The sequence below is a fragment of the Drosophila subobscura genome, chromosome U (assembly GCF_008121235.1).
Source record: "Drosophila subobscura isolate 14011-0131.10 chromosome U, UCBerk_Dsub_1.0, whole genome shotgun sequence".
NCBI lineage: Eukaryota > Metazoa > Arthropoda > Insecta > Diptera > Drosophilidae > Drosophila > Drosophila subobscura.
Genome location: NC_048534.1, coordinates 5,410,428 through 5,435,605, shown reverse-complemented (window position 1 = coordinate 5,435,605; position 25,178 = coordinate 5,410,428). Strand labels below are relative to the sequence as shown.

The following is a 25,178-nucleotide window of genomic DNA, read 5'->3' as shown; positions in this document are numbered from 1 at the left end:
TATCTGTCATATGGAGTTGGGTTTGTGTGTCAGAGGACACAGGATTCTCTCTGTTTGTGAGTGTGTATGTGTTTGTGGAGAAAGCAGAGGAGGTCATCCTTTGTCAGGCATTTGACATGTGGCATAAATCGCGTAAAAAACAATTGCAGAACGAGTGCAGATGCTTTGAAAAATTATTTTTGGGGGCTTGTCATGATGTTAAAAAGCCAGCAATAAGTCAAGGGAGACGGACACCAAAAAGAGCGAAAGGAAGGAAGGAAATACCCGTCATACATCACACTGAAATATTATGCCTTGGATTTTGCAGGCTTATAGATGGATGGGTCTTTGGGTTTAATTAATAATATGCATGGAATTTTCCCAAGGAAATTGTAGATGTTTCTAAGCATTTTTTAGGAAATCGACAAGGGGAAAGAGAAGGGGCATATTTGCTGACCATTTTAGTTTATCGACTGAAGACCTTTTTATCAGCGAACCCCCTGAAAGGGATGCTCCATAAACATTGTGTTTAACCGGCATTTCCTCTCATAGTTTATCACTTATTCTTGCCGCTCAAATAATTTTAGCTTAGCTCATCGATTCGGCTCGGCTCAGCTCGGCTCGACCTTTTCTCTACTTGTTAGTCAAAGTGTTGGGAAGCTCAATGAGGCATGCAAAAAGGCCACCACCGCCGAGTGACCAACACAAATGTAGAAAAAGTGAGAAAAAAAACGTTGCTGGGGGGTGTGGCGGACGTTTGGCAAAGGGCAAGACCTATCCAAGTGTCAGTCTACTCTGCTCTTATCACATGTGAAATATCACATAAACTAAATGTCAAAGCCAACAGAAGGGTTGCGCCAGGCATTCGATGCCCCAACGAGACTTTCCCTCGCATGATTTACGATGCTGTGCGTGTATTTCTGTTTGCTTTTTGTTAATGCAAAAAAAAATTGCTAAAAAGTTAATCATTTACTGCTGCTGCTGTTTTTGTTGTTTTGTTTTTCTGTCTACTTTTTCTGCTATGAAAAATGGTCTAAACAAGTGACTGACATTTCATTAAAAAGCCCCAGCGAAAGGGAATCCCGAGAATGCTCAACACTTACACAGTCAATTGCGCAAATCCTGGCCAAGGATTCTAGGGACACTCTCTGTTTCGATTATAATTTAATCTACTGTGGTATGTGTGACAAAAACGCGTCCTTCGTAGAGTGAGAGTCTGAGACTATGCGACGTGACGCACAAAACATTGCCATTTTTCACATGATGCCTCCGCAGCTGAGGCACTCGGTGCTACTCGGCAGCAGCTGCCATTCAACAGTAACAGGGAAAAGAAGTGACAAATGTAGAGGGTCTCGAATAATGGTTACCTGGGAACACATTAGCTTCCGTTTTTTCATAGATATCAAAGGATGTTTAGCTATTATTTGCAAAAACAGGAGCAACAAATGGGGAAAAGGCTTTACGTTGAACAAGGCATAGTCAATTGTAACCATATTTTGAGCATACATTTATACAGTATGGACTCCCTTAAGCTCTTATTGTGCACCCCTCGTTGCAGACACAATACACCCTTTGTGGCCCTTCAAGTACCCTATACAAAAATACTCGCATAAGGGACTAGAACGAAATAGAAGTGTCTGTCATTTTTATAAATAACATTTCTTCTCTCGCTCTATCTCTCTGCCCCGAGTACGAGTGTATGCAGAGCAGTGTGTGTGTGGGGGCATATAGCATCTGTGTCATTGTCACAGCAGATCTTAAAATAAATGCCAAAAATTCTCTAGTATTCTCATAACCACGGGCTGTGTGCCTTGCCGCATATTTGCAGGCGCCCAAGCTAAAATATTTCGTTGTTTGCCAATAAATCCTGCTGCCTGGCTGTAATTAAAGTAATTGCAAATGGAATTTTTGCCTCCTTGAAGGTGGCGATTAAGCCATTTATGCCAACGGCAGCGGAAAAATGTTAAGCACTTATTTTACTGGTGGGCATGAACTTGAACAGGGTCCTTCCTTTTGGCTCTGACTTTGCTCTGACTCTGACTTCAGCTAATTAAAGCATTTTGGTTAAGGGTAAACATCAGAAAACGGAAATTCGTAGTGGAATGTGCCCAAATGATGATGTTTGTGGGGGCTGTGGGGATATTTTTGGGTCAGCAAAATGTCTGGCAGAAGCATGTGAATTGTGGAGCCTAAAGAGGCTTTTCCTTGTAGCTTTTCTTGATGCAGGTTTATTGTGGTGTCTAATGAAGCTTAAACATGAAAATGCAATCAACAAAAATATGCAAAGTGTGCAGATTTCTGTGCCATTTTCTAATGCCCAACTTCGATGGCCCTAATGGTGCCTTTAATGGCAACCAAAAAGTGCTGGAAAATTAAAGATTTCTGTTTTGATTTCCTATGTGGGTTGAAATTCGCGCACTTTTTCCCTCATTTTGCTCTACCATCAGCTAACCGACAAACATATTTTTCTGGGACAGGTTCACTGCTTAATTGCTGTAACAACAAGCCATGAAAATGGCTTACTGAAAAGTTGTAAGCGACTATGAGATGTCCTAGGTGCAAAAAAGTTTCTTTTAAACATGGGAAAAATTGTTTTAATTTCAGTTTTGCAGCTCTAACAGCTACTTCAATTTTTGTTCAATTTTTTCCGCATAAGTTATTTGATTTATAGTCTCGAATTCCACACATACCTTGCCCCCTGCCTGGCAAACCTTAGCACATCTAAATATTTGCAGGGTATTGTCTATGGGGAATGTCGGAACTGGCGTTTAAAATCCTTCCGCTCATTATAAAATGCAGTGCAGAACATTAACCACATCTGCTGGCGGTGGTCGGCAGTCGCTCGGTCGGTCGGGGTCGGGTGGTGTCCCACTCCTTCAGCTCACATGGCGGCAGTACTCTCCCACACACACACACACACACACACTGTGCTTTTCATAATTTTGCCCGCACACAATGCAACATGCAACGTTACTAGCCTTGAGCTCTTGCTGATGCTCCTACCCGTCCCTTTCCCTGAATGTGTATGTGTGTGTTCCTTTTGTTGGGGAATCTCTTGCTCCTGCTGGAAGTGTTCCTCCTGCTGCTAGGATTCCTCCTTCTGCCATTGCTCCTCATGCCCCCTACTGCTGCTCCTCCTACTGCTCCTCCACTGCCTCTCCTGCTGCCCCTGCCACACATGTGCTGCCGCCTCTTTTCCATCGCCATCTTTTGCTTACAATTAACCTCAAAAATGAGTTTCCATTAAAAATGCCCCACAGTCATCGATGTCTGTGTGTGCGTCTGTGTGTGTGTGTGCCACTCTCTTTGCTGCTGCTGCTGTTGCTGTTGCATTGTTGTACCCTGTAGCTTGTAGTTGTAGCTGTCTGTGCCGTGGCCCATTCCCATTCCCTTTTCGCAACTTGCCACAGCAACGGCGCGACAGCAACTTTACGACAACGCCACGTGACGTATGTTGAGCTGTCAGTTGTGTTTAATGTTCTGCATAGTTATTTCTTCCTTTTCGTCCTTTCTCTGATGCCATTCCCTTTGCTGCCTGCTTGTGCCCCACTATTTTTGCAAACTTTCTACTTTTACCTTCCTACATCGCAGGATATTATGTGTTTAGCAGGGGGGGATGGAGAGCACCGTCCTTGTGCTCTTAATTGGTAACTAAAATAGTTGCCGAATGCTTTGGGAAAATCCTTCTTCATGGGAATAAATATAGGAGAGACTTTTTTGTTATTTTTCCACCACAACGCTTATTCCTTGGATTGAATTCTTTTCTCTGTTTGTTTTTGCTATATAAAATGAAATGAAAGCCAGAGGAAAACCTTTATCATTTCCACTGCAGCTCTCACTTTGCCACACAATCTGTCTGCCTTCATCTCTCTGTGTCTCTCTTTTAGTTGATTTGTGCAGCTTTTATCTATTATCTATTGGAATTTCAGCAATTTTCTTGCACAAATGTTCAACGCATTAATAATTTCAACGCCATTCGTCTCGAGGAATGGCCATTTGGGGTCATAGGTCATGGCACAGAAAAAACAATTAGACACTTGATCGCACTAATTGCATGGACATTAATACTATTGATTCCCCCGCCGCACAGCCCATGCAGAACCAACCACTGGCCATCTCGAGTGGACATCCAATCCTCGGGGAGAGTCGAAGAAGGATGTGTGTGTGTTCTGTGCTGTGTGCCACGTTTTGTGGCAAAGGCAAAGTCCTGACCACTTTGAAATTGAATTTTAAATTAATAAACGTTGCGGTTGCATCAAGAATTACAAATTTATATGCATTGTCGTCGTTCTTCCTTCGTACCTTCTCATTCGTTTTGTTGTTTTGTTTCGCACTGGAGAGCGGTTCCTGCCGCCACGTTCCCAGGTTTCCATTGTGGCGCCCAAATCTATGCACATTTTTTTGTGTTAGCCAGACCACACCGCGCTCCTGCCTGCTGCTGTTGTTCTCCTTCTACTTCTTCATTCTTTTCCATCTTGATTTTGTTGCCTTTGGTGCGCATACCCTGTAACCACAGGTATTTATATATGTAAATTAGGGAGTGATAGAATGTTCAGGCAAAAGGTTGTAGAAGTGGAAAAGAATTAGAGGGAATTGCTATGCAACTACTGGGTCTACAGGCAGACACTAAACACTATTGAAAACAAGTAAGAGTGTACCAAAATTGCTTAAGTCAAAGAAAATATGATCTAAGGCTCTGCAGAAAAAAAATATTTCCTTTTCTGACCAAAAAAAACGTTAAAGAAATGGACTAAACTATAAATAAATATTTATAAATAAAAAAAAGATACCCATTAAGTGAAAAAAGTCTCATCTTATCTTTCTACATACCAGAACTCAATTTTCAAACACAAACTTGTAAAAAATCTCCAGTTGCAATATACCTCTACATTTCTGTAACCCTCTCCGCTTTCTAGGGTACCCTTTGACTCCTTTTAAAAATTCGCCAGTTTTTTTTTTTCTGGCCTGCATATAAATCTTGGTTTTTGGCCGACTGCTCTTTCTTGGCACCCCAATCCCCACAAACCCCCTGCTATGCATATTGGTGCTGCCTTTTGGCCAGCGGCTTCTCGAATTTCTTTTCTATCGTTCACTGCTCTCTCTCTCTCTCTCTCTTTTATTCTATTCTTTTTCAAACATTTCCTTTTTTTTGTGTTGCCATGTTTTGCTTTTGTGGTTTTAATTCTATTTTCGCTATAAATTGTTTCGGTACGCTAACATTTTACAAGGCGTCCAGAGGGTGCTTCACAGTTCCGTGGTTGTTGCTGGCTGCTGCACAGGCAGTCCTGTATCCTGTACGGTTCGTGGCTGCATCCGTGTCCGTGTCCTTGTCCTGACGTCTCTGGCATGCAACTAATTACATTTGCATATCTATGGCAAAAGTGGGCAAATGCGGCTTACCAATATATTTTCCTGGCCTAAAAGAAAGATCTTTATATTACAAGAACTTTATGCACGCCCGGCTCCTAACGCTAACTAAACATCAAGCAAAACGTCAGACACTGAGACTCGACTGTCACCGCAATCAGCATAATTATAAACTTCTTTTGCATAGTTCTACGCACTTGCTTTATGGGTAAATAATAAGAAAATAAGAAGATGAAAAAAACAAACAAGAAAGAGATTTTATATTTGAGAGAAGAAGCTTTAAGTACCCTGGAAAAGATGATAAATCTCTGCTGATTTCTACAAATTTTCTTCATCGCATTTTCCCACCATAAACTATATGATTGTACCCATCAGTTATCGCGAAACTTGAGCTGCAGCAAAAGCTAAGGTTTGCCTTGATTTTCATTCGAACTAAAAGAGCTTTTCCCATTGCAACAGAAGGATTTATCGTTAGTGGTTAAAGGTCGTTACAAATATAAACAGTCTCTGCAGAGTCGCAAATTCCTTCCTTTGCTCTGCCTTTTCAAGGGTATCCAAAAAACTTTGTCCATTGCCCAGCAAGCGAGCGAGCAAGCAAAGCAATTAGTAATGCACTTGTCCAACCGAACTCTGGGATAATGATTGCCAGATAATGATGATGATGATGGAAACTCCGCTCCTTCAAGGAACTCCTCAGCTCAGCTCATCTTAAACTGGTTTCAGCTTCTGACTCTGTCATTCGGACGCGTCTCCCCCCATGATTCTGTCGTTGCTTTTTCTGTGTTAATTAGTTCATAATTAATAAAAGAACTCGACTTTCTTTCTGTCTCTTTGATTGCCTCCAAGCTTTCTTTTGTGTGTGTGTTTGTGTGTGTGGATGTTTGTGCACTTTTTTAATTAAATGTTTGCCATTTGCCAGGCTCCAGCTCTGACGCAGCCTTCCACTGGCCTGTCCCTCTGGCAATCATTCAATAAATCGAAAGCAAATCTAAAGTGCTGGGTGACTGATTTGTAGCTGAAAAAGGGTTGCGGGTCTGTGCCACGTAATTTCGTAATTAATTAAATTTTAATAAATGAATAATTAATTATAGGGGTAATTTTCTTAGGGTTTCGTGTTCCAACTTTTTTCCCTCTCTTTTTGCCGTATGAATTTCCATAAATTACAAATCTATTAGTCCATCAACGCGCTCTATCTCGATCTATTAAGTGTATTTGTTATTAATTTTGCTTCCAAATTGATTAAATGAGCGTCTCCCACGCTTGCAAACGCACACAAACAAACAGACTGGCAGGAATATGTAATTAACAACACACAGAACCAATGACACATGTGCGCCACAGGAAGCACCCCCGTAACGCATTTCGAGGTCCGAGGAGTCGTCTCCGTCTCCTCGTGTCTGTTTCCCCTGACACCAACCACATATGGGCTGCCCAAAATTAATAAAGCTAAAAGCATGCTACCCAATAATGTTTATAAATTTAATTATGTAAATGTCTGGGGTCATAAAAAAATACAAGAATCAGGCAACAACAAAAAAAAGTTTAATAGATGTCAACACACAAATTGAAATGCAAACGTAACGTAAAAACCTACCAGAGTAAATGGTGGAAAAAATACAAAATATATTTATTAAATGAAGAGTTCGAGATACAACTTATAGAGGAGATATAGAGGTACGTTCAGGGAAATGCTGAAAAACCCCCAACCATCGATAAGCACTGAAGAGAGAGACGGCGAGAGGGAGAGAGGGAGGAGACACTGAAGGCCTCGTCTCGACAGTCTGTCTGGCTGCCTGGCAGCATAGCATGAAAATATTTGACTCGCATATGAAATTAATTAAATTTCCCATTTTGCACATTTTTTTATGTTGCCACGGCTCTGTCAGTTGAACATTTAATGTCCTTTGCTTTATGGTCGTTACGTTACCTTTGCGCTATAGTGGCGGGATTCAGCCTCGATCTCTCTCCCTCCCTCCCTTTCGCTGTGGTTATTTTTTATGTTCTTGTATTTTATGTACATATGTATATATTTTTCGTTGCTTTGTTTTATATTTTTTAATATGAATGTTTGTTGCATTTTTGCATTTCCGTTTGGTTATTAGTTTTTTGTACAACATTTCCGGCTCTTTTTTATGTGTGCCATATGGATAGAGTTTCGCTTTTCATTCTCGCCCACTCTCTTTTTAAATGGAAATCAACTCCTGAAGTTGGGTTTTTTACCAGTATGCAGTTGCTATTGTTATTTTGTTACTGTCTTTATTTAAGTGTTAATTAAAGCACACAAATTATTGTTGAAACTTAAGTGAATGACGGGTTTTAATTTGTGGGTGAATAATGATTGGAAAAGAGTAAACCTTGGGGAATTAATTAATGGGACTGAGTAGAATCTATTTGTGGATATTATTTTGTAAGAAAATAATGTTAAAAATGTAATGTATTCATTTAAAAACTCCTTCTACAACCTTCTTTTGTGCGTAACTGATTTTTAACACTGTTTTGGATATTCCCATGCTTATCAGATATAGAGAGTTATAAAAAGTGCAACAATTCTGTGGCATACTCGTACTTTTGTTGCGTTGCAATAATGCTTTATGCAGACAGACAGAGACAGAGAGAGAGAGGCAGAGCGAGTGGAGCTGCCGTAACTGTTGTCATATGTCAAAGTGTAAAAGGTAGTAGCCATTATTTTTACCCCCATCCCCTACCCACAGCCATTCCCATCATTCCCGACTACATTGTGTGTGCTTTTTATGAGCATATTTGCAATAAATAATATATATAGTACGTACTATACCGCCGGATGGAGAGTGGCAGAAGCCCGCAGGCCAGAGAGCGAATGTGACTGAGAGAGAGAGAGATGGGGCATGGTGCATGGTTGAGTGAGGGAGGGGGCATCGAAATACAGCCACTCAATTATATGGCGATGCTGGCGGTGTTCTGTCCAACGTTTATTACGAAATGTAATTATGCAACTTAATGCAAGTTCATTTCAATGTTTAACATTCCATTTACATATGAAAGATTTAATGCTGCCTGTCCCCTGCCCTGCCTGTCCCTTCCCGTCCGAATGGGTACGAAAAATGCCAATGAATTGAAAATTACATTGCAAACACACAATTTTCCCCCAGTAGAGCGGAAGAGCAGCTGAGGGAGAGAGATGAGGAGGAGCGAAGCGCAGGACAACAACTGTAACAAAGGGCCAATTAAAGGGCTAACAATGTGCGTACCGGCACACACACACACACAGACACACACAGAGGAAGAAAAGTTTTTTAATTATAAGTTTAAATTCAAAAACATTTAAGCTTTTCCCCCACCAAAAGTAATGTCCGTGTGTCGGCGGCCGGCGAATAAAAGTCTGTTTGTTGGCCCATAAAAGTATGCTATAAAATGCTGTGCACACACACATACCATATGTATGCATGAGTCCTGTGAATATGCAATTGTAGTGGTAGTGGTAGAGGTTATAGCTCTGTAGCTGTAGTTGTAGTGGCGCTTAATGGCCGGCATTGTTAATTGCGTAGCATAAATCTGTGCAGCAGCAGTCGTCGTTGTGGCACATCTTGTTTGTGTGTGTGGCATCGCCGCTCTATACAGTTTATATATATTTTATAACTCTCGCTGCTGTCTCGCTCGTGCCGCTGCACTATGGGGCATTTGACCACTTTTTGTGGCATTAATTAATAACTTCCAAACGAAACATTCTTTTTTGATTTAGTTTTTTGATATGAGTTTATAATAGTGAAAGGAAGGTATGTTGAAAAAATGGGCGTAGCACCGCCTTTTCTTCAGGGTAAAATCGAATTTTTATTTTATTTTTAAATTGAATTAAACAAATAATGATGGGAATATGTAAAGCAATGCCATATTAAACTAAAAAAGTTGTGCCCGGATTTTTAAAAATTTTAAAGTAGAAGATAATCGGATTTTTACATTGACTTCCTTGTATACGGCAAACAGCTTCTTTTCTTTAATTTGTTGAATGTTGGACACAATAGCACTGCACGTCAGTGCAGATACACTGGAAATGTCTCAACGTTATTATAATTGCACGATTGAGCACGAATTGATCCAATCTGCACAGTTTTTTACGATTTGTTTCAATTTTTCCGTGGAATTGTTCAATTTAATCGACAAACCGTGAAAAAAGTTCTTCAAAGGGTCTACAAATATCCCTTATCGGTCTCAAAGCTAGTGACAGGTATTACCACTTAAATGCAATGCAAATCGACATCTTCTTCCACAACTTTCTTCTTCACTGAGTTTAACATTGCAAACAACTCCGAATTTCCAAACTTTAGGTTATGTAACGAAAACTTAAATATCTCCGAAGACGCAGAAAAGCGCAAGAAAAAGTAACATAAATTGGATTAAGAATTGAAAACTCTACAATATCTATGCAGTTTATTGCTTCCGGCGGGAACCGAACACTTTGTAAGTCTATTCAAAGACAAATTTTCGTCATAAATATGGACTTGTTAAAAAACTAGCCATTAAACATATTATGAGGTTAATTTTTTAATTTCAAACTCACAAAGAACTTTTTAATACCTGTCTGAATCAAGAATGTTGTAAAAAATTTACTTAAATTGGTAAATTTAGCAATTTTTGCACTTTAAACTTCATAAAAAAAATCAGTTTTCCGATAACTTTATATTGTTCGTAGCAAACAGCTGACTTTAACAGCTGTTATCTTAACAGTGGTGCGCACTGTTAATTTTCTGGGTATGTAACATTACGGACTGATGTTATCCCTATGAATATCCGTTAAAAAAATATTACTTTTTTGACTTTTGACAAATGAGTTTCGGCCAGGAAAAGTGGTCAAATGCCCCATAGTGCGCTGTCTCTGCCTCATTTACCCTCCTGCCAATTGACCGATCCGTTCACGACCACCTTTGACATGAGGCATACAAAAAGGCCTTTCTCTTTTGTTGGCTGTATAACTGGATAGCAGGAGGTATGATGGTTGAGAGTAGGTGTTTGCCATGCTACACAAAAATATAGAAATTTAAACAGCATTATTTCAATATTCTTCATAGAAAACTCAGTCTAAAAATAATTGATTTATTCCTGCAAAATGTTTTCTCAAACGCCACCAAAAATGTAGTAAAAAATCAATCAAAAATAATACAGATATCACGCACCAGCAAGGGTATCTTTTATTCTCTGCAGTATTCTTTTTTATTTTTTTTTGTTTGCATTCTCTTTACATATATTTTGTTTTTGTATTATTTTCTTTAACAACACACACAAATATATGTACTATAAAGCAGACAAATGTATGAGGAAACCCAGTAGCATGTTACATGTAATTAATTTCAAATTATTTATACATGAACGCCCAGAAAGAGGATGCTCCAGAGCATCCAGAAGCTAACAAAAGCAATGAAAAAAGAGGCAGGAAAAGAAAACAAATTTTTGCGTGTGTATGTGTGGTGTGGTGTGGCACAGCCTGCGGTGTTTATGCCACATATCCCGTGTCGTGCCACTCCATGTTTGAGTGTGTGTTTGGCTCAATTAAATTGCCCACTTGCCCAAAGGAAAAATCAGCAAAACAGTTAATAAAACAACTACAGTTGCGTACCAGGAAAAAACTATCCTTTTTTTAGTGGTCATATTAGCCGTGTAAAAGGTACACATACATTTTTGCTCTCTGTAATTAAATGCTGTAAATGTAAAAAGTAGGCAGCTATTATTTGAAGAGCTCTTTGGGAAAGAGAAAGCTAAGGGAGAGGCATTAAACATTTTATCTTTAGATTCCGTGTAGGTATGGAAAATGTATGATTGTTTTGGCAAGCTTAAAAATCAATTAAGAAGTTGGAAAAATGCAACATCATTGCTTTTTGTCACACTTTTCACTAGAAATTAATCTTTTCCTATTTTACTTGACCTTCTTGTTGGTAAAATCCAATAAAAGTAGTCATCTTTCGAAGCCCTAAAGGAATACATTTTTTTATGTCAGACTTTACATCAAAGTAAACCTTTGCCTGACTTTCGTTTTTGCCAACATTAAAGAAAATTCAACAGAAATTGAATGCGTCTCCAAAAGTCTGCTGTGAAAATAATTGCTTAGAGAACATTCAATTTAATTATTCTACAATTAAATAGTCTTAAAATAATTAATTTCTGAATGCAATTATCTGCTGAAATCTTGTAATAGAAAGTTAATATTTAATTTATGCAATTTGGAAAGACCTTTTAAATTATTTAGGAAACTTTAAAAGCAACTGAAAAATGAAAAATATGTGAATGAAAGCAATCTAAACATGAAAAATGTATACAAATATTGATTTTTGTATGACTAAATGCTATAAATAATATGAAAACCAACAAAATCCGAGTTATTTCAAACACATAAACACCCTAGGCACACGCACATTCTTACCACCTGCCATTTCCCTTTAGGCCTAATTTGAAGTCAATGCTGCCAGTGCGGCTAATATTTTTTACTCCTTCTTCGACTCTTCAGAACCAGAACCTCGGCAGAGGTCTGTGGACATTAGATGGTACCACAAAATGGCTTGGTCAATAAACTGGTAGCCCACACTCTTTTTTTTTTGGCTGGGAGGTGGAATGGGCCGCAAAGTATTTATTTGTTAACTGGTTTAATGACGCCTCTGTGCACACAACAGAGCGCAGCGGATGGCCATTGCTCATAAAGTGCCTGCCACGCACTTTAAGCCTCAATTGTAATGCTCTGTCTGTATGGGTGTGTCCGTTATGTGCGTGTCCGTTATGTGTGTGTGGGTAAATCATGGACTTTTGGCTTTAACCGTTAAACTGGGCAGCATTAACTGCTGGCCGGATGCGTGAATGGCGAGTCGCCCAGCGTTGGCCCATCCCTTTCCCCAAACCATTACTCGTACTCCCTTCAGGTATATCCCTCCCTCAGGTATCGGCCATGGGCCAGCAGAGTGGCAGCAGCAGACCCAACTGTATTTTGGCAGCAGCTGCGTTTCAATAAGCACATAATTGAATTCTGATCATAAATTTGCATTATGGCCAGAGCTTCTCTGGGTTTTCTGCCAGCTTTTGGCTTTGGGTTTGGGGTTTTCCGCTTGATTTTTATATGGCCAAAGCCACGCCAGCAGCAGGCAGTAGCTAGCAGGCAGCTGGAGAAGGAGGAGGAGCATGTGGCTTATGTTATAATTTTACCCAAAACGCACATTTGGCAATCGGCTCAGGGAGGGCTTCCGGCTCCAGCTCCAGTTGTAGGCAGATAGTCGTAAAAACGTGTGCCGTATGTAAATATTTGAGGAATGGCAACTAAATGAGATGAAAATGCACAAAACTGAAATGAAAGAAGGGCAATAAGGTGTGTCTCTGGGGTAGGGATGTGCCATGTATTAATGGAACAGATGGATAAATCTCACGACAAGGAGATGTGTTTCAAGAAATATATATGCAGCGATTTAGAAATGTTTGCTAAGGGAACAAGTTTGACTCCCTTTTATCGTTTCTCAGACAGAATTGAATGTTTGCATAAATTTCAATTAGTTGAAAAATATCGTTAATATTTGTTATCGTTTTCCATAATTGTGTCAATATTTAAGTGCTCGAAAACAAATGACCAGAATTTAGTAATAATTTTAAACCCCACTCGAATATGTACTTACCTGTAAATACCTGTAAGAGAGGAAACGACCATCTGACCTCGATATGCAGTCGATTACCAATTGATATGCAAAATATATTTATTTATTTGCCTTGAGCCCAATACACTTGAGATTTCTTCGGGCTGTTTTTGCTCTGAGAATGTGTCTGAGAGTCTCTCTCTAATTGCTGTATTTGGAGTATTCCCTCCATGAGGGCGGCGGCGTGTCTGTAGATTGAAGCATTGATTGTTTTCAAATACCGCACAACAAATGCGCCCTGTCAAAAATTAATCACTTACACTTACACAGACACACTCTCTAATGGCTGGATGATATATAGTCATATATAATACATAAGTACATACATATGTATGTATGCGTATTTATTTATGCTCGTATATGAAATTATAGACAATGGCCCCTGTGTGCTACACGCATTTATAATTGAATTTGGCTTTTGTTATACTCTTTCTAGATGAGGGGTACACTTGGGTTTTGGCAATGGTTAGGGAATATATAAATTATTAATTTATAAGCAAAGAAATGGCAAAAGAGATGTAGAGAAAGAGAGAAGAAAGACAGAAACAGCAGCGGGTAGAGTGAACCATAGAAATATTGTAGTATATCCCTAACAGAGTATCATAACTTCGGTTAACCAAAAGTCAGAACAGCGTTCTTGTTTTTGCTGTTGATTCCATGGTGTCTGTGTCTGGGCCTCTCTCTGTGCTCCTGTCCAAGTTGGCATGTTGGCAATCGATGGCCGCCGCCTGGCAACTGGCAGGCGACTGAAAGCACGCAATTTATTTTCATTTCTCTAATAGACTTATTTAGACAGAGCCGCCGCCGACGCCACATGGCTATGGGTGGGAGAGAACAGTAAATGGAGAACCAACTGCCAATACATCTCCTGCTTCCTTATTCCTTCACTCCTCCTCTGTGTGTGTGTGTGTGTATGTGTATCGTGATAAATTATTTGTAATTTATTAATTTATTTATTAATTTCGCCGTCTGTTTTATGTGTATTTGTTTGTTTGACTCACTCTCCCGCTCTCTTTCACTTTGTTTTGATGTTTGGACAGCAAGTGAGAGAACTGGCGCGTGATCTAAGTGGGTAAAAAGTGGGTCAAAAGGTAAATAGGTGTCTAGGTATTGATTAGATGTGAATGCCGGCCGATATTGTTGAATTTTTAGATTTATTTTTATTTAAATTTAACCCTAGTCAATTGAAGTTCTTTCCTTAGTTTTACGTGTCATGCAGCAGCGCCTTTCGGTTCTGTATTTACCCTTTAGGATATTCCAAAAAAACATACCTTTAGGGGCTTGGCTACTCCTCATTTTATTGCCCCACCCATAATATATCGCTGACTTAAGCTGGCGAAATCATTAATAAGACTGTCTGAGAATGTGTTTGGCAGGCCGTGGGGTTGGGTGTACACTGGGAGGTGTTTATGTGTCTAAATATAACGACTTTAGCTCTCTTTTTTTATTGCATACCAGTTGGCGTTTAATGGTCAACACGCATGCAGGGTCAAAATCGTTTCGCATTCGTATGCGGATTGTCGTATTCGTATTTCGTTTTGGTTGTCAACTTGTGTGTTGACAATACAAATGGATTTTCCAATGATTTATTATCGCATTAAAACGCATTAGAATCGCACATAGATCTAGCGATGCTGCCATAGACAAATGCAGCAAAGGAATAAAGAGGAGCGAGACTTGTGCCCCGCCGCCATACCTTCCAGGCATTTTCCGCTCCATCCTCCTCATCTCGCTGGCATTTTCCGCTCTATCGGGGAGTCTTCTCTATCTCTATCTATTTCGCTGACGTTTTCCTCATCAGCCCCTCTCTATCTCTGTCATTTGGCTTTCGCAGTTGCATGGCAGGCAGGCAGACAAGACAGTCCACTGCGCATTCTGTGGAAATGCATAAAAATGAGCCATAAGTTTAAAAATTTATAAAATGCGCCAGCCCATAACTGACGGCACAGAGAGAGAAGAACAGAACAGGAGCAGCAGTCATCGTCCTCATTTCTCGTAGTAGTAATAGTAACTTTTTCTATGCGCTATTTCGTTGAGCCGGAATGGAGTGGATGGGAGTGTGGAGTGACGCGGAGAATGGTCAGGGGAACGGCTGGCAGTATTATCAAATGTCTACGACAGGAAAAATTAAATTAAATTGTAGAGAAAGGGAGAGAAAAGAAAGAGAGAGTCCCTCGTTCTCGTCCCTGTCCTCGTCCTCGTCCTCCATTCCAAAACGTACGTATGTTAAAATAGACTTTGACAGTGGACAGAGAAATTGAGGCTCTGTCTCCACCTCTCCATCGCCTCGCAATCCACTCTCCACCGCCGTTTCGCAATCCACTCTCCACACAACCATCATCTTGGGGCATCTTGGTGGCAGGGTCCACCATCTGCAAGGAAGGACCAGGGCCAAGCGCCTCGACTACGAGAAGGACTACGAGAACGACTCTGACTACGACTACGAGTAATGCAAACTTAATAAGATGTACGCTGTGCATGTCGTCTGTCAGTGGATACACATGCAACTATCAGAGACATCAGACGGCTGCTGCTGCTGCCTCTGCTGCACCACTGACAGTTAGACAAACAGACAAGCCATCCAAGTCCGTCAGTCAGGACATCCTTTCTCCCTTACACATCACTGAAGGGCCAGGACATGGCAAACAGCAAATGGTTTGTGCAGCATGGGTGTATTTTTTCCCTGTGCCCTTCTTTCCTTATTTGTCGTAATATATTTTGTGTGCCTCGCCATATGCGAGTGTCCTTTAAACCCTCCCCTTATCCCTTAATAACTAAACATTTGATGCTTGAAACTAAATTGAATTTTATATACAAGTTCTCAAACGGCATGCAGCAGCGCCACACGGTCGATCAGCGGTAATGTCTGGGTGCTGTCGGTGTCCCTAAGATCCTCCCCCCGTTACCAAAGATGAAACCTCTGGCTAGGCTTTAATTTCGTTCTAAGCCCCAAACCGAGGTGCGCTGCTGCATTACACTTGTTTTCTTTGAATTATCACAAGTATAATGCCACCCACCTTTCATTTCCGGTATGGCATTCATTGCTCAGTGTATCCGAGTATCAGTTCCACTCAAATGAAGTCCTTATCTAACTGAAACTCATCTTTGTATTGTTGTCTATCTGTCTGTCAGGCATCTGCTCTCAGCGTCAACTCTCTTGAAGAGTCCTTCAACCTATGCTATTATCTATTAACTGCCATCATTGCTGATGTCCCACCAAGTGTACTCCAAGTCATGCCCCATCCTCATCATCATCATCAGAGGAAGTGGATGTGGATGTGGCAGTGGTTGAGAGACATTCCTTGTGGTCGATGCTCCATGTCTGAGATGGAGACGACACCCTTTATGAGTTGGAGGAGCGACAGCAATTAGGAAAACGTTGGCCCCTTCATTACACTGATCAATGGGGCTGCTTGAATGTCACTTATAGATGTGGCGTCCACTCCTCTACACAATCCACAAACACACACGAGAGAGAATGGGGAAGAGAAGTGGAAGAAGCGGAGCAGATCCTGGTACCAGGAAGTGTTGACTGGCCACAAATTTGCCGACATCTTGCGGGTTGGAAACTTTGTTATATCTTTATTCCACTCACTCTCTCTCTCTGTGGATGTTCTGGTGGTTTTTTTTTTTTTGCCTCCAGCACTTGCGGCTTTATTGTTGGCATTGTCTAACATCTTCAGCCGAGTTGGTTGTCTTTTTTTCCGGCCTGCCACTAAAAAACGGTTATTTACTCGGCCAGGGGCGGCATGGTGGATGAAGCTGGCTCTAAGGCTGTGACTGGTGCAGGCTCTGAGATGTGCCTTCTGGCTGGCTCTATCCCCCTGTCTTTTCACTTCCATTCTCTCCTTGGGGCTTGACTGGATTTCAGCTCTACTCTGCTGTGTGTGTGGATGTCTACTTAACACAATAAACACTCAATTTTCGAGCATGTTTTGTTTGGGATTTTCTACGGGGTTTTTCGAAAGTTTTCCAAGGAGCAGCACCAGCAGCAGCCAGCCGTCGTACGCCACTGTTTGCTTAGGCCATGGAACCTTCTACCGTTCTGAGACCGATGCCGATGCGGAGGCCTATAAATATATTTGAAGATTGTCAATTGTTGACTGTGGCTCTGCCCGGATGCTACTTCATGTATTTTGATTTGTTTTCAATTGCTTCTTGGCTACTCAAAAACAAAGCAGAAGCACAGGAAAAATGTGTGGGGAAAACTTTTATTTCCTGGAACATAATCCACAGTTGGAACTTGACACCAAAGTTTGATTTGTTCCAAATTGCTTGACACGAGATTTGGGTTCTTGTCTTGAATTTCACGTCGCTTTTTCCTTGCAGTTGAAATGATTGCAAAAACTAAAAATAAAGTTTTTGAGTGTCACATTGAAGGGAAAACCGTGGGAATTTCCAAGAAAAGGCTTATGTGGGAAGTAGCCGCTTGATTTGATGATCTTTTGATCTTTTTTTCTGAAAGAAATGTAAAAGAAAAATTCCATTCTCTCCGCTTTAAGCTCACAAATTTCGCACCATAACTAAAACAAAACTAAAACCAAACTTTAAACCTATACAATTAAATCATATTCAACTCTTTAGTTTGCCACTTTCGTCCTTTGCCAGTTGCGGTCAAAATTTGAAGAGATTTTCCTCCACTGCCAGTGGAAAAACGTTCGTTTCGTTTCGGTCTTTGGACTTGCCTCAGGGGGCACCCTCTGTGCTGTGTCCTGCCCCTGCCTGGTGGCCACAACATTTCTTATCAATCTTAAAAATGCATGAATAATTAAAATATGTAAATTTATGTTTTCTGAGAAGGCAGGAAAGGACGGGACGGGACGGGACACATCACTGCTCTCTGACGTCTCTCTTCTTTAAAGTCAAAAAGTTGTGAGACTTTTGCTTTAAGCATTTTGGGTTGCGTATTTTTTTCTGGTTGCTTTGGGGGCTTTCCGAAGGGAAATGTTTGCCATGCCAACACCTTCGCTGAATGACATTCATCCCGACAGTGTCCAAGCAGGCGGCCCCGGACCTATCCACAAAGCAAACAACATATTTCCATCTCTTTGACTGGCGATTTTCCAAAGAGTGGAAACCCCGTACACCCTCGTGAACGTGTGTGTTGGGAGGGGGGCGTGAAAATGCGTCTTTTCAAAGAGTAAAACAGCCCTCACTCGATAAGGCAACACACACCTGAGAGATGTCTTCCTCCATTCAGGGCGGTCGAAGAGGAGAGGGGTCAGTGGCACCATACAAAAAAGCAGACAGACAACATGCAAATAAAGTCCTTTTGTGCCGATCCCTTTGTACCATCTAATGATGTTTATCGTTCCAAGACATACCACACTCTCTGCTTTCTCGCTTTCTGCTCTCTTTATATGAAAGGCACTTTTTCAGTAGTCCTTTGAGGTGTGTATGTGTGCGGGGGGTCTCTTTTTATTAGCTAATTCATTAAGAGCTGTCAGAGAACTCAACAACAACAAGGCTGTGAATCGTAGAATGAGTGGGTGTGCCGTCTGGATATCCTGGGTGTTCGTCTCCTACCGACTGCCTTCTCTGCATTGTTCACACATTTCGCACCCAGACGGCAGCTTAATTGAAATGCATGAAATTGTCACATGAAATCGACAGTCAACGACAGACCGGCCAGGACTCCTGCCGCTTTTGGCTTTATAATAAACGCACTCTACCCCCAGCTACTCTCCACTCCACCCAACATTCCTCCTGTACCGTGTCCAGGATACGCACTGCCGCCTCTACACATATTGGTCGCCATCCATGCGTTGCATTTTTTGGGTCCAACATCCCCACTCCTCCTTCTCCTCGCTCTCGTCTCTCTAATGCTGTAAATGAAGTGTTGCCTGTTGGCCCCCAACCCAACCCTTTTTTCATTGCATTTTCCGAACAACACTTTGGTGTTTAGTGTGAAATGTTGCCGGGTGTACCAGGGAATACATAGTACATAGTCGACCCTGGGAGGCCGAGGGCCTATGCAATTTTTGGACACATAACGAAGGGCTTTCAAAGTGTTTTTGCTGAGGCCTGCAACTGCCATGCATCCAGGGCAACTAGCGCCTATTAACCTATGAAATGCATTATCGCCTGTCATAAAGTATGGCTCTATGTGGCTTTTGTTTGTATCTATTGAGTGTGCGTGTTATTGGGTGATGGAAAGTACAGAATTAGGGAACGATTTAAGCATGCAGCGCAACACCAAAAAGGGATTTTTAAATAGCTCAAACATTAGCCCAGCAATTCCATTTATCTGACTCTGATGTGTATTTGTCGATGCTCACGTTTTGTGCATAATTCTCTCTCTCGATCTCTCTTTGTTTGAAGTAGTGTGCAACTTCCTACACACAAAAAAAGTGCCAACAACTCGTTTTATCCTTGTGGGTAAATCCTACGCTCAGTTATGCCTCGCTGACTCTCTTTTTGTCATGTGTTTGCTGTGCTGCGCATTTGTTAGCCAAATAGAATGCACTTTTGTACATTGTTTAATAAAAATGTAGTCCCGTTTTATTATTTTTTGTGTTAATTTTGGCACAGTTTTTCATTATTTTTTTCCTTTGCTTGTTTTACTCGCTGCTCTGTGTGTATTTTTTTTCTGCTCGAAATCCCTTGGTTTCGTTATGCTTTTTTTGTGGAGATGAGGGGATGATGGAAGGAAGGGAAGGATGGGCTGATGTGACACTGCAATAATAAATAAAGCAGCGAAACAACGAAAAGGAGTGGCATTTCCAAAAGGGCTGGCTCTGAGTATGGTGGAGTAAAAATGACTGAAAATGGCAACAGACAATACGTTGCACCAGCGAGAGAGACACAGAGAGCCAGGCCAAATAAATGCTGCTGCTGCTGCCGGAAAGCGGGCCTCGACGTGTGGATGAAGATGATGATGATTTCAACGTCAAATGTCAACATCAATGGTGTTGCTGTTTATTCTCTGAGGTATACTCTTTGAGAGAGATAGAGTATTTCAACTGCTAAAACGTGTACAAAACTAAGAAAGATATAGAAAGCAACCACAAAACAATTGATTTTAAGATTATAAACATTATCATGTTAGCACCCATCATAAACTCAATGGAAAAGTACGTTTTGTTGGGAAAAACTAGCTAGAATTGTCAAATTAAATGTTTTCCATTGAAGATTATAACATTGTCCTTTCTTTTAACACAGCTCCTGAAATTATACACCCAAAAAAGCTCTAACATTAATTAAAACTCACCAACCCAGGTGTTCAAACAGCCAAACTGCAGTTGCATTTCAACTTGTTCTGGCTTAAATAATGGCACCCAAAGCCAACATCGTTGTTTCTACAACAACAGGGAAACCTTGAAGAGCATCTAAATCTTCGGTCTCCAAAATCGTAGCCCTTGCTTCTCCGCTTCTTTCTTTTTGTTTTTATAGTTTTGCATTTTATGCATATGTATGTATATGTAATGCACACACACGTAGATACACTCATATATGTATAGGTAAGCCACCGCATTTTTTGTCTCTGTGTTAAAATTTTAATTTCACGCTGAAAAACACACAAACACAGAGGCAGGAATCAGCAGCAGCACAAACAACTAAGTGAGAGAGAGAGAGAGAGTGGGAAAGGATGAGCAGGAAGAGCAGGCTATGGCCCTACAGGGTACACGGGGGGGCGTTACACACCGTGGAATAGTTAACAGAGAGCAGCAAAAGGATAAAGGGTCCCTGCAACAGCAGCTAACTTCTGCCCGTTTATTGTGGAATTTTGTTGCTGTTAAATGTTTTAGTAAATGCCAAAAAAAAAAAAACGAAATGCATCTGGAAAACTTCTAAAGGTGCGATGAAGTTCAAATACTCTTACTTTGAAAAGATGAAAACCATATGAAGATGAAAACGTAATCATAAAACTCGATTAAAGTAACTTAAACTCGATTTAGATGAAAACCTTTAACGGTTCATCTTCGTGATCGATACTCTTGTGCGATACCAGCTTCCATCGATGCTCTTCTGCGATACACTTCGCGATCTTGTGCGATACTCGCTGCTATTGATTTTCCCATATGCCTAGTCTTGCTACACTGCGCTTTGTCAAATCCTTTCAAAATACGCATAGCACCCACGCTGGAAAAAAAAGAGTGGCACCACATAACCGGCAAGGCAACAACAGCTGGGCAGATGGTTTTTGCAATGGCAGCTGCTGCCTGCTACTGCTGCTGCTGCCGGAGACACTTGCAGTGGAACAGGGGAACCCATTCGCATCCGCCAGAGCTTCTCATCCGCATCCCAGATCCACATTCGCATGCACATTGTCCCCTTGGGGGTGCTGGTGGGTTGGATGCTCTGCCTTTTTCGCCAATTGCCATGGCCGCTGCTCCGCCGGATTTAATTGGAAAATGTAAATGAGCTTTGTTCATTTGAAAGATGCAGTTGAGAGCGAGTGAGCGGCAGGAGTTCGGAGTCGCAGCCGGGATCCGAAGCCACTTTTGGCAGTCCACCGCGAGAATTTTCTTTAAGCTTTTCGCAAAAAAAAAAAAAAAAAAAGGAGAGAACAGAATGAGAGACCCAACAAAAATGAAATTCCTTTTAAGCTGCAACAAAAGAAAATGTCACAGAGAAGGACTAGCGGCGGGAGTAAACGCTGACCTCACACACATGGATATGCATGCATAAGTATGAGTGCGAGTATGTGTGTCGAGTGTGTGTGTGTTTGTGTGTGGAAGCCATTGTTTGACTTACAAAATGGCGTAGAAAGCGCCAACAAAGGGAACGACGCAACCAAAGCTTTTCCACACACAAACACACGCACACACGAAAACGGCAACTTCCGTATATAAAAGAGTCATGTAAAACAATACTTTGTGTGGCACCAACAGAGTGAGAGAAGGAGAGGCGCACCATATTGTTTGTCCAAAAACTCCTAGATCCCAGGCACCACCCCCAGCCGACATTTTACTATCCTTAAGGTTACACCACTTGCATGCATATTTTATTCTTTTTTTTTCTGGCAACTTAATCATTTTTAACCTCTTCTGTGACTGTCTTTTTTTCGTTTGCAGGCGATAAAACACCCGCAGGCTTTCCGGTTATAACCCAAGGACCGGGCACACGCGTCATTGAAGTGGGTCACACGGTGCTCATGACGTGCAAAGCCATCGGCAATCCAACGCCAAACATTTACTGGATTAAGAATCAGACAAAAGTTGATATGAGCAATCCACGGTATTCCATTAAAGATGGTAAGTACCCTTACTCTTTTTTTTGCTCCCCCCACATGAAGAGGGAGTTTTACTATATATTTTATAGAGTTACGTGGCAAACAATGGAAACAATTGAAACCATTGTTGTTCTGTTTGTGCGCGTATAAAAGGGATATATTGAATCAAATTAAGCCACAGCTTCAGCCAAAGCTGTGATTATATGTAGCTGCAGAAAGAGCTGCTCTTTAGGGAATCAAAAACCTAGAAATTGTGTGTCTTTAAGACTTCTAGAACCGCTCTCTCTTCCTGCTCACAATTACCTCTCTCTAAGCCCAATCGAGGTACAGGTTTCAAAATACCAACGCCCTCAGGGGATTATCTTCCGGCTTTTGTCACCTCGGCCCTTAAGGAACCACTTAACCTTTCGTTGCCTTTAATTTAAGGTACAGTACTGCACAATAATGTTGGCAGGGATATTTTTCCTACCCGAGAACTCTTTGCTTCTATCTTTCATCTATTCAACTTGTACCTGCGCCCCTCTGCCCAGTCAGTCAGGCAGGCAGTCAGGCCCCAGCCAGCCATCCATCCATTTGACTGGTACCTTGTGCTAACCCGAGAAGTTCTTGAAAGGTGAAGCGACTTCATTTATTAAAATTCTAGTCTACCTTTTTGGAGCGGCTTCCTCCATCTGCTTTTCTTTCTTTTCCTGCTGCTGCTGCTGTTTTCCCTCTGCTCGCTGCTTACGCTCATTTGAATTTCTTAGGAGTTTACTTACGCTTCGACGCATTTTGTGTCACAAGTTTTTTGGGCGCTTAGTTAACGTTTGACTTTTGAGTATAGCAGAGCGGAGGGAGGGGGTCCAGCCTTCGGTCCACCTTCCACGAAAGTTTCTAGCGGAGGAGCTAAAAACTTTCCAAATGTCAACAAAATGTCCTACGACTGTCCTTTAATCAAGCATCCCAGCAATATTATAATTATATGCTCAATGTCAGGTCACAGGTCGTGGCAGCATCGTTAGAGCACCTCTGATCTCTCTTTCGCTGTCTCTCTCTGACACATCAAACAAAATAACAAACAAAAAAGCTGCCAAAAGCATGAGCCGCGCCAGGGCTGCTTTCTGGTCATTAGAAGCTCAAATATTGACATTAATATTGACATTAATATGCATTAAAGTGTTCCTTTTAAAACTACATCAATAATGGTGGCCATGCTGACAACCCCAAAAGAGGGGTAAGGTTGCCGCTGACAGATGGCGGCCAGAGCGCTCTTCCATGGGGCGGGCAGAGATACAAAAGATATTCCACCCGGTTGCAGAGAGATAGTACAAAAGGTGTACAGTGTGCCCCATGGGGGGGTGTGCGAGAGGACATCATTTCAATTGCCAGGACACGCCATCCATTGATGGGACGCGATGATCGGACAAATGTTTTGACGGCATGACCACCAGAGCTGTCATAGCAAGGGCACATGGCCCTGTCCCCACCTAGTGGCCGTGGAGGGCTTTAACAATTGGAACGTGTTGAGCATGACAAGAAAACACAAACCAACAACAACAACAGCAGGAGCAGGGGCAGGAGCAGGAGCAGCATCATAGCTCTTATACTCTCGCTTAACAAAAAAAAAAAAACAACATTGGATGCTGGATTTTGTATGCTGTATGGGTGGGGGGATCCAGGTCTCGCTCTCTCTCTATCTCTCTCTCTCTTTATTTCTATGTGGGCTATGGAGCCGCAATGCTAATGAAATGGTCGCTTACGCTTAATGACAGGACGCCCGCCAAACAATTGACTACTGAAGCTGCCAGCCTACAGGCCCCATGAAAGCAGTCGACTGACTTTCAAATGCCCTAAGATTAGCGGGATAAAGTCATTTTTTATGGCAGATGTTTAACTTGAGCGGCAGCTTAGGCCTCAAAACAAAAAAAGGTTGGATTTGAGTTGAGAGATAAGAGAAAAGGTCAAGCTAGTGAGAGCTTACGGAAACTGGGGTTAGGGCTCTTTAAAGTTGAAGGGAAATCTTTAAAAAGTTTCTAGGCACATTTAAAACTATGTTTAATTTATTGTTTAAGAAACAATTGCATGTTTTAAGGGTCAGTTTATACAATACAAACACAAATTTCATCCGATTTCTTGGACTGTGCCCTTCTACAACTCTCAAGATCTCTCCGATTCTCAACATTATTCTCTTTTTTTTGGCTTCTATATTTCCAGTACTCTTGCCCACTCATAGGTGGATCCTATTCCATTTCCCTCTATTAAATGGCTAATTTCATTAGAATTTCCACATAATATCTCTTCTATAAAAAAACCCCCCCCACATAATATCCTGTCTGCACAAACTCTTCCCACCACCGAGTATTACTGCATTTCCCTCACTGAACAAATTCAACAAAAGACAAACCCCTGAAACTGCTAAAAACCGAACCCAAAAAGCCTGAAGTCAAAGCCAAACCGAAAGCCAACTATCCATCGCCTTTTGTGGATGGCCTCAGGCAATGCAAATTAAAAACTGTAACATGCATTTCCCCAAGGTAAAATCATTTGTACTACTGTTGCTATATACATATATATGTATGTATGTATATAGCTTACTCCCTGCATATTTGTTGGATTCTTTCTCTTTTTTCTATGTTCTCTCTCTTCTTCTCGGATGTGGAGGTAGACTAATTTGGCGCAACACGAACCAAAGTGGCCAAAAAAGGGAGCGGGGGAGACGGAGAAATTGCGGGCTAAATTAGTTTTACGTGGGCCGGTGGGTAACTTTTGTCCGTGGCCCCACACCCTCTCGCAAAACAAGGAAAGAGCAAGAGAAAGGATATACCCCTCTGCAGAGTGGCGCCATCTTTGGCGCGTTAAACGAAACGTAAAATATATTTCCGCCAGCGAAATATCCTTTTTAGGTGCCTCCTGTCTCTAAACGTCTTTTCCTTTTTTTTCTCTTTTTCTTTCTTTGCGGAGGAACATTTCGCGCTATGCTTTAAATTTATGAAAATAAATATTATGCCCAAGGCGAGGATGGTTTTTGGGGTTGGGTTCTG

General features: G+C 41.4%; 1 protein-coding gene across 8 annotated transcripts in view; it reads left to right on the top strand.

Annotated features, from left to right (window-relative positions):
* LOC117900258 (tyrosine-protein phosphatase Lar) overlaps positions 1-25,178 on the top strand; it is a 143,450-nt gene that overhangs the window by 84,240 nt on the left and 34,032 nt on the right. For all 8 annotated transcript variants that reach the window (XM_034810558.1, XM_034810564.1, XM_034810560.1 and 5 more), the window contains one exon: positions 22,001-22,180. In XM_034810558.1, coding sequence (XP_034666449.1) covers positions 22,001-22,180 — 180 coding nt within the window. The remainder of the gene's footprint in view (positions 1-22,000; positions 22,181-25,178) is intronic.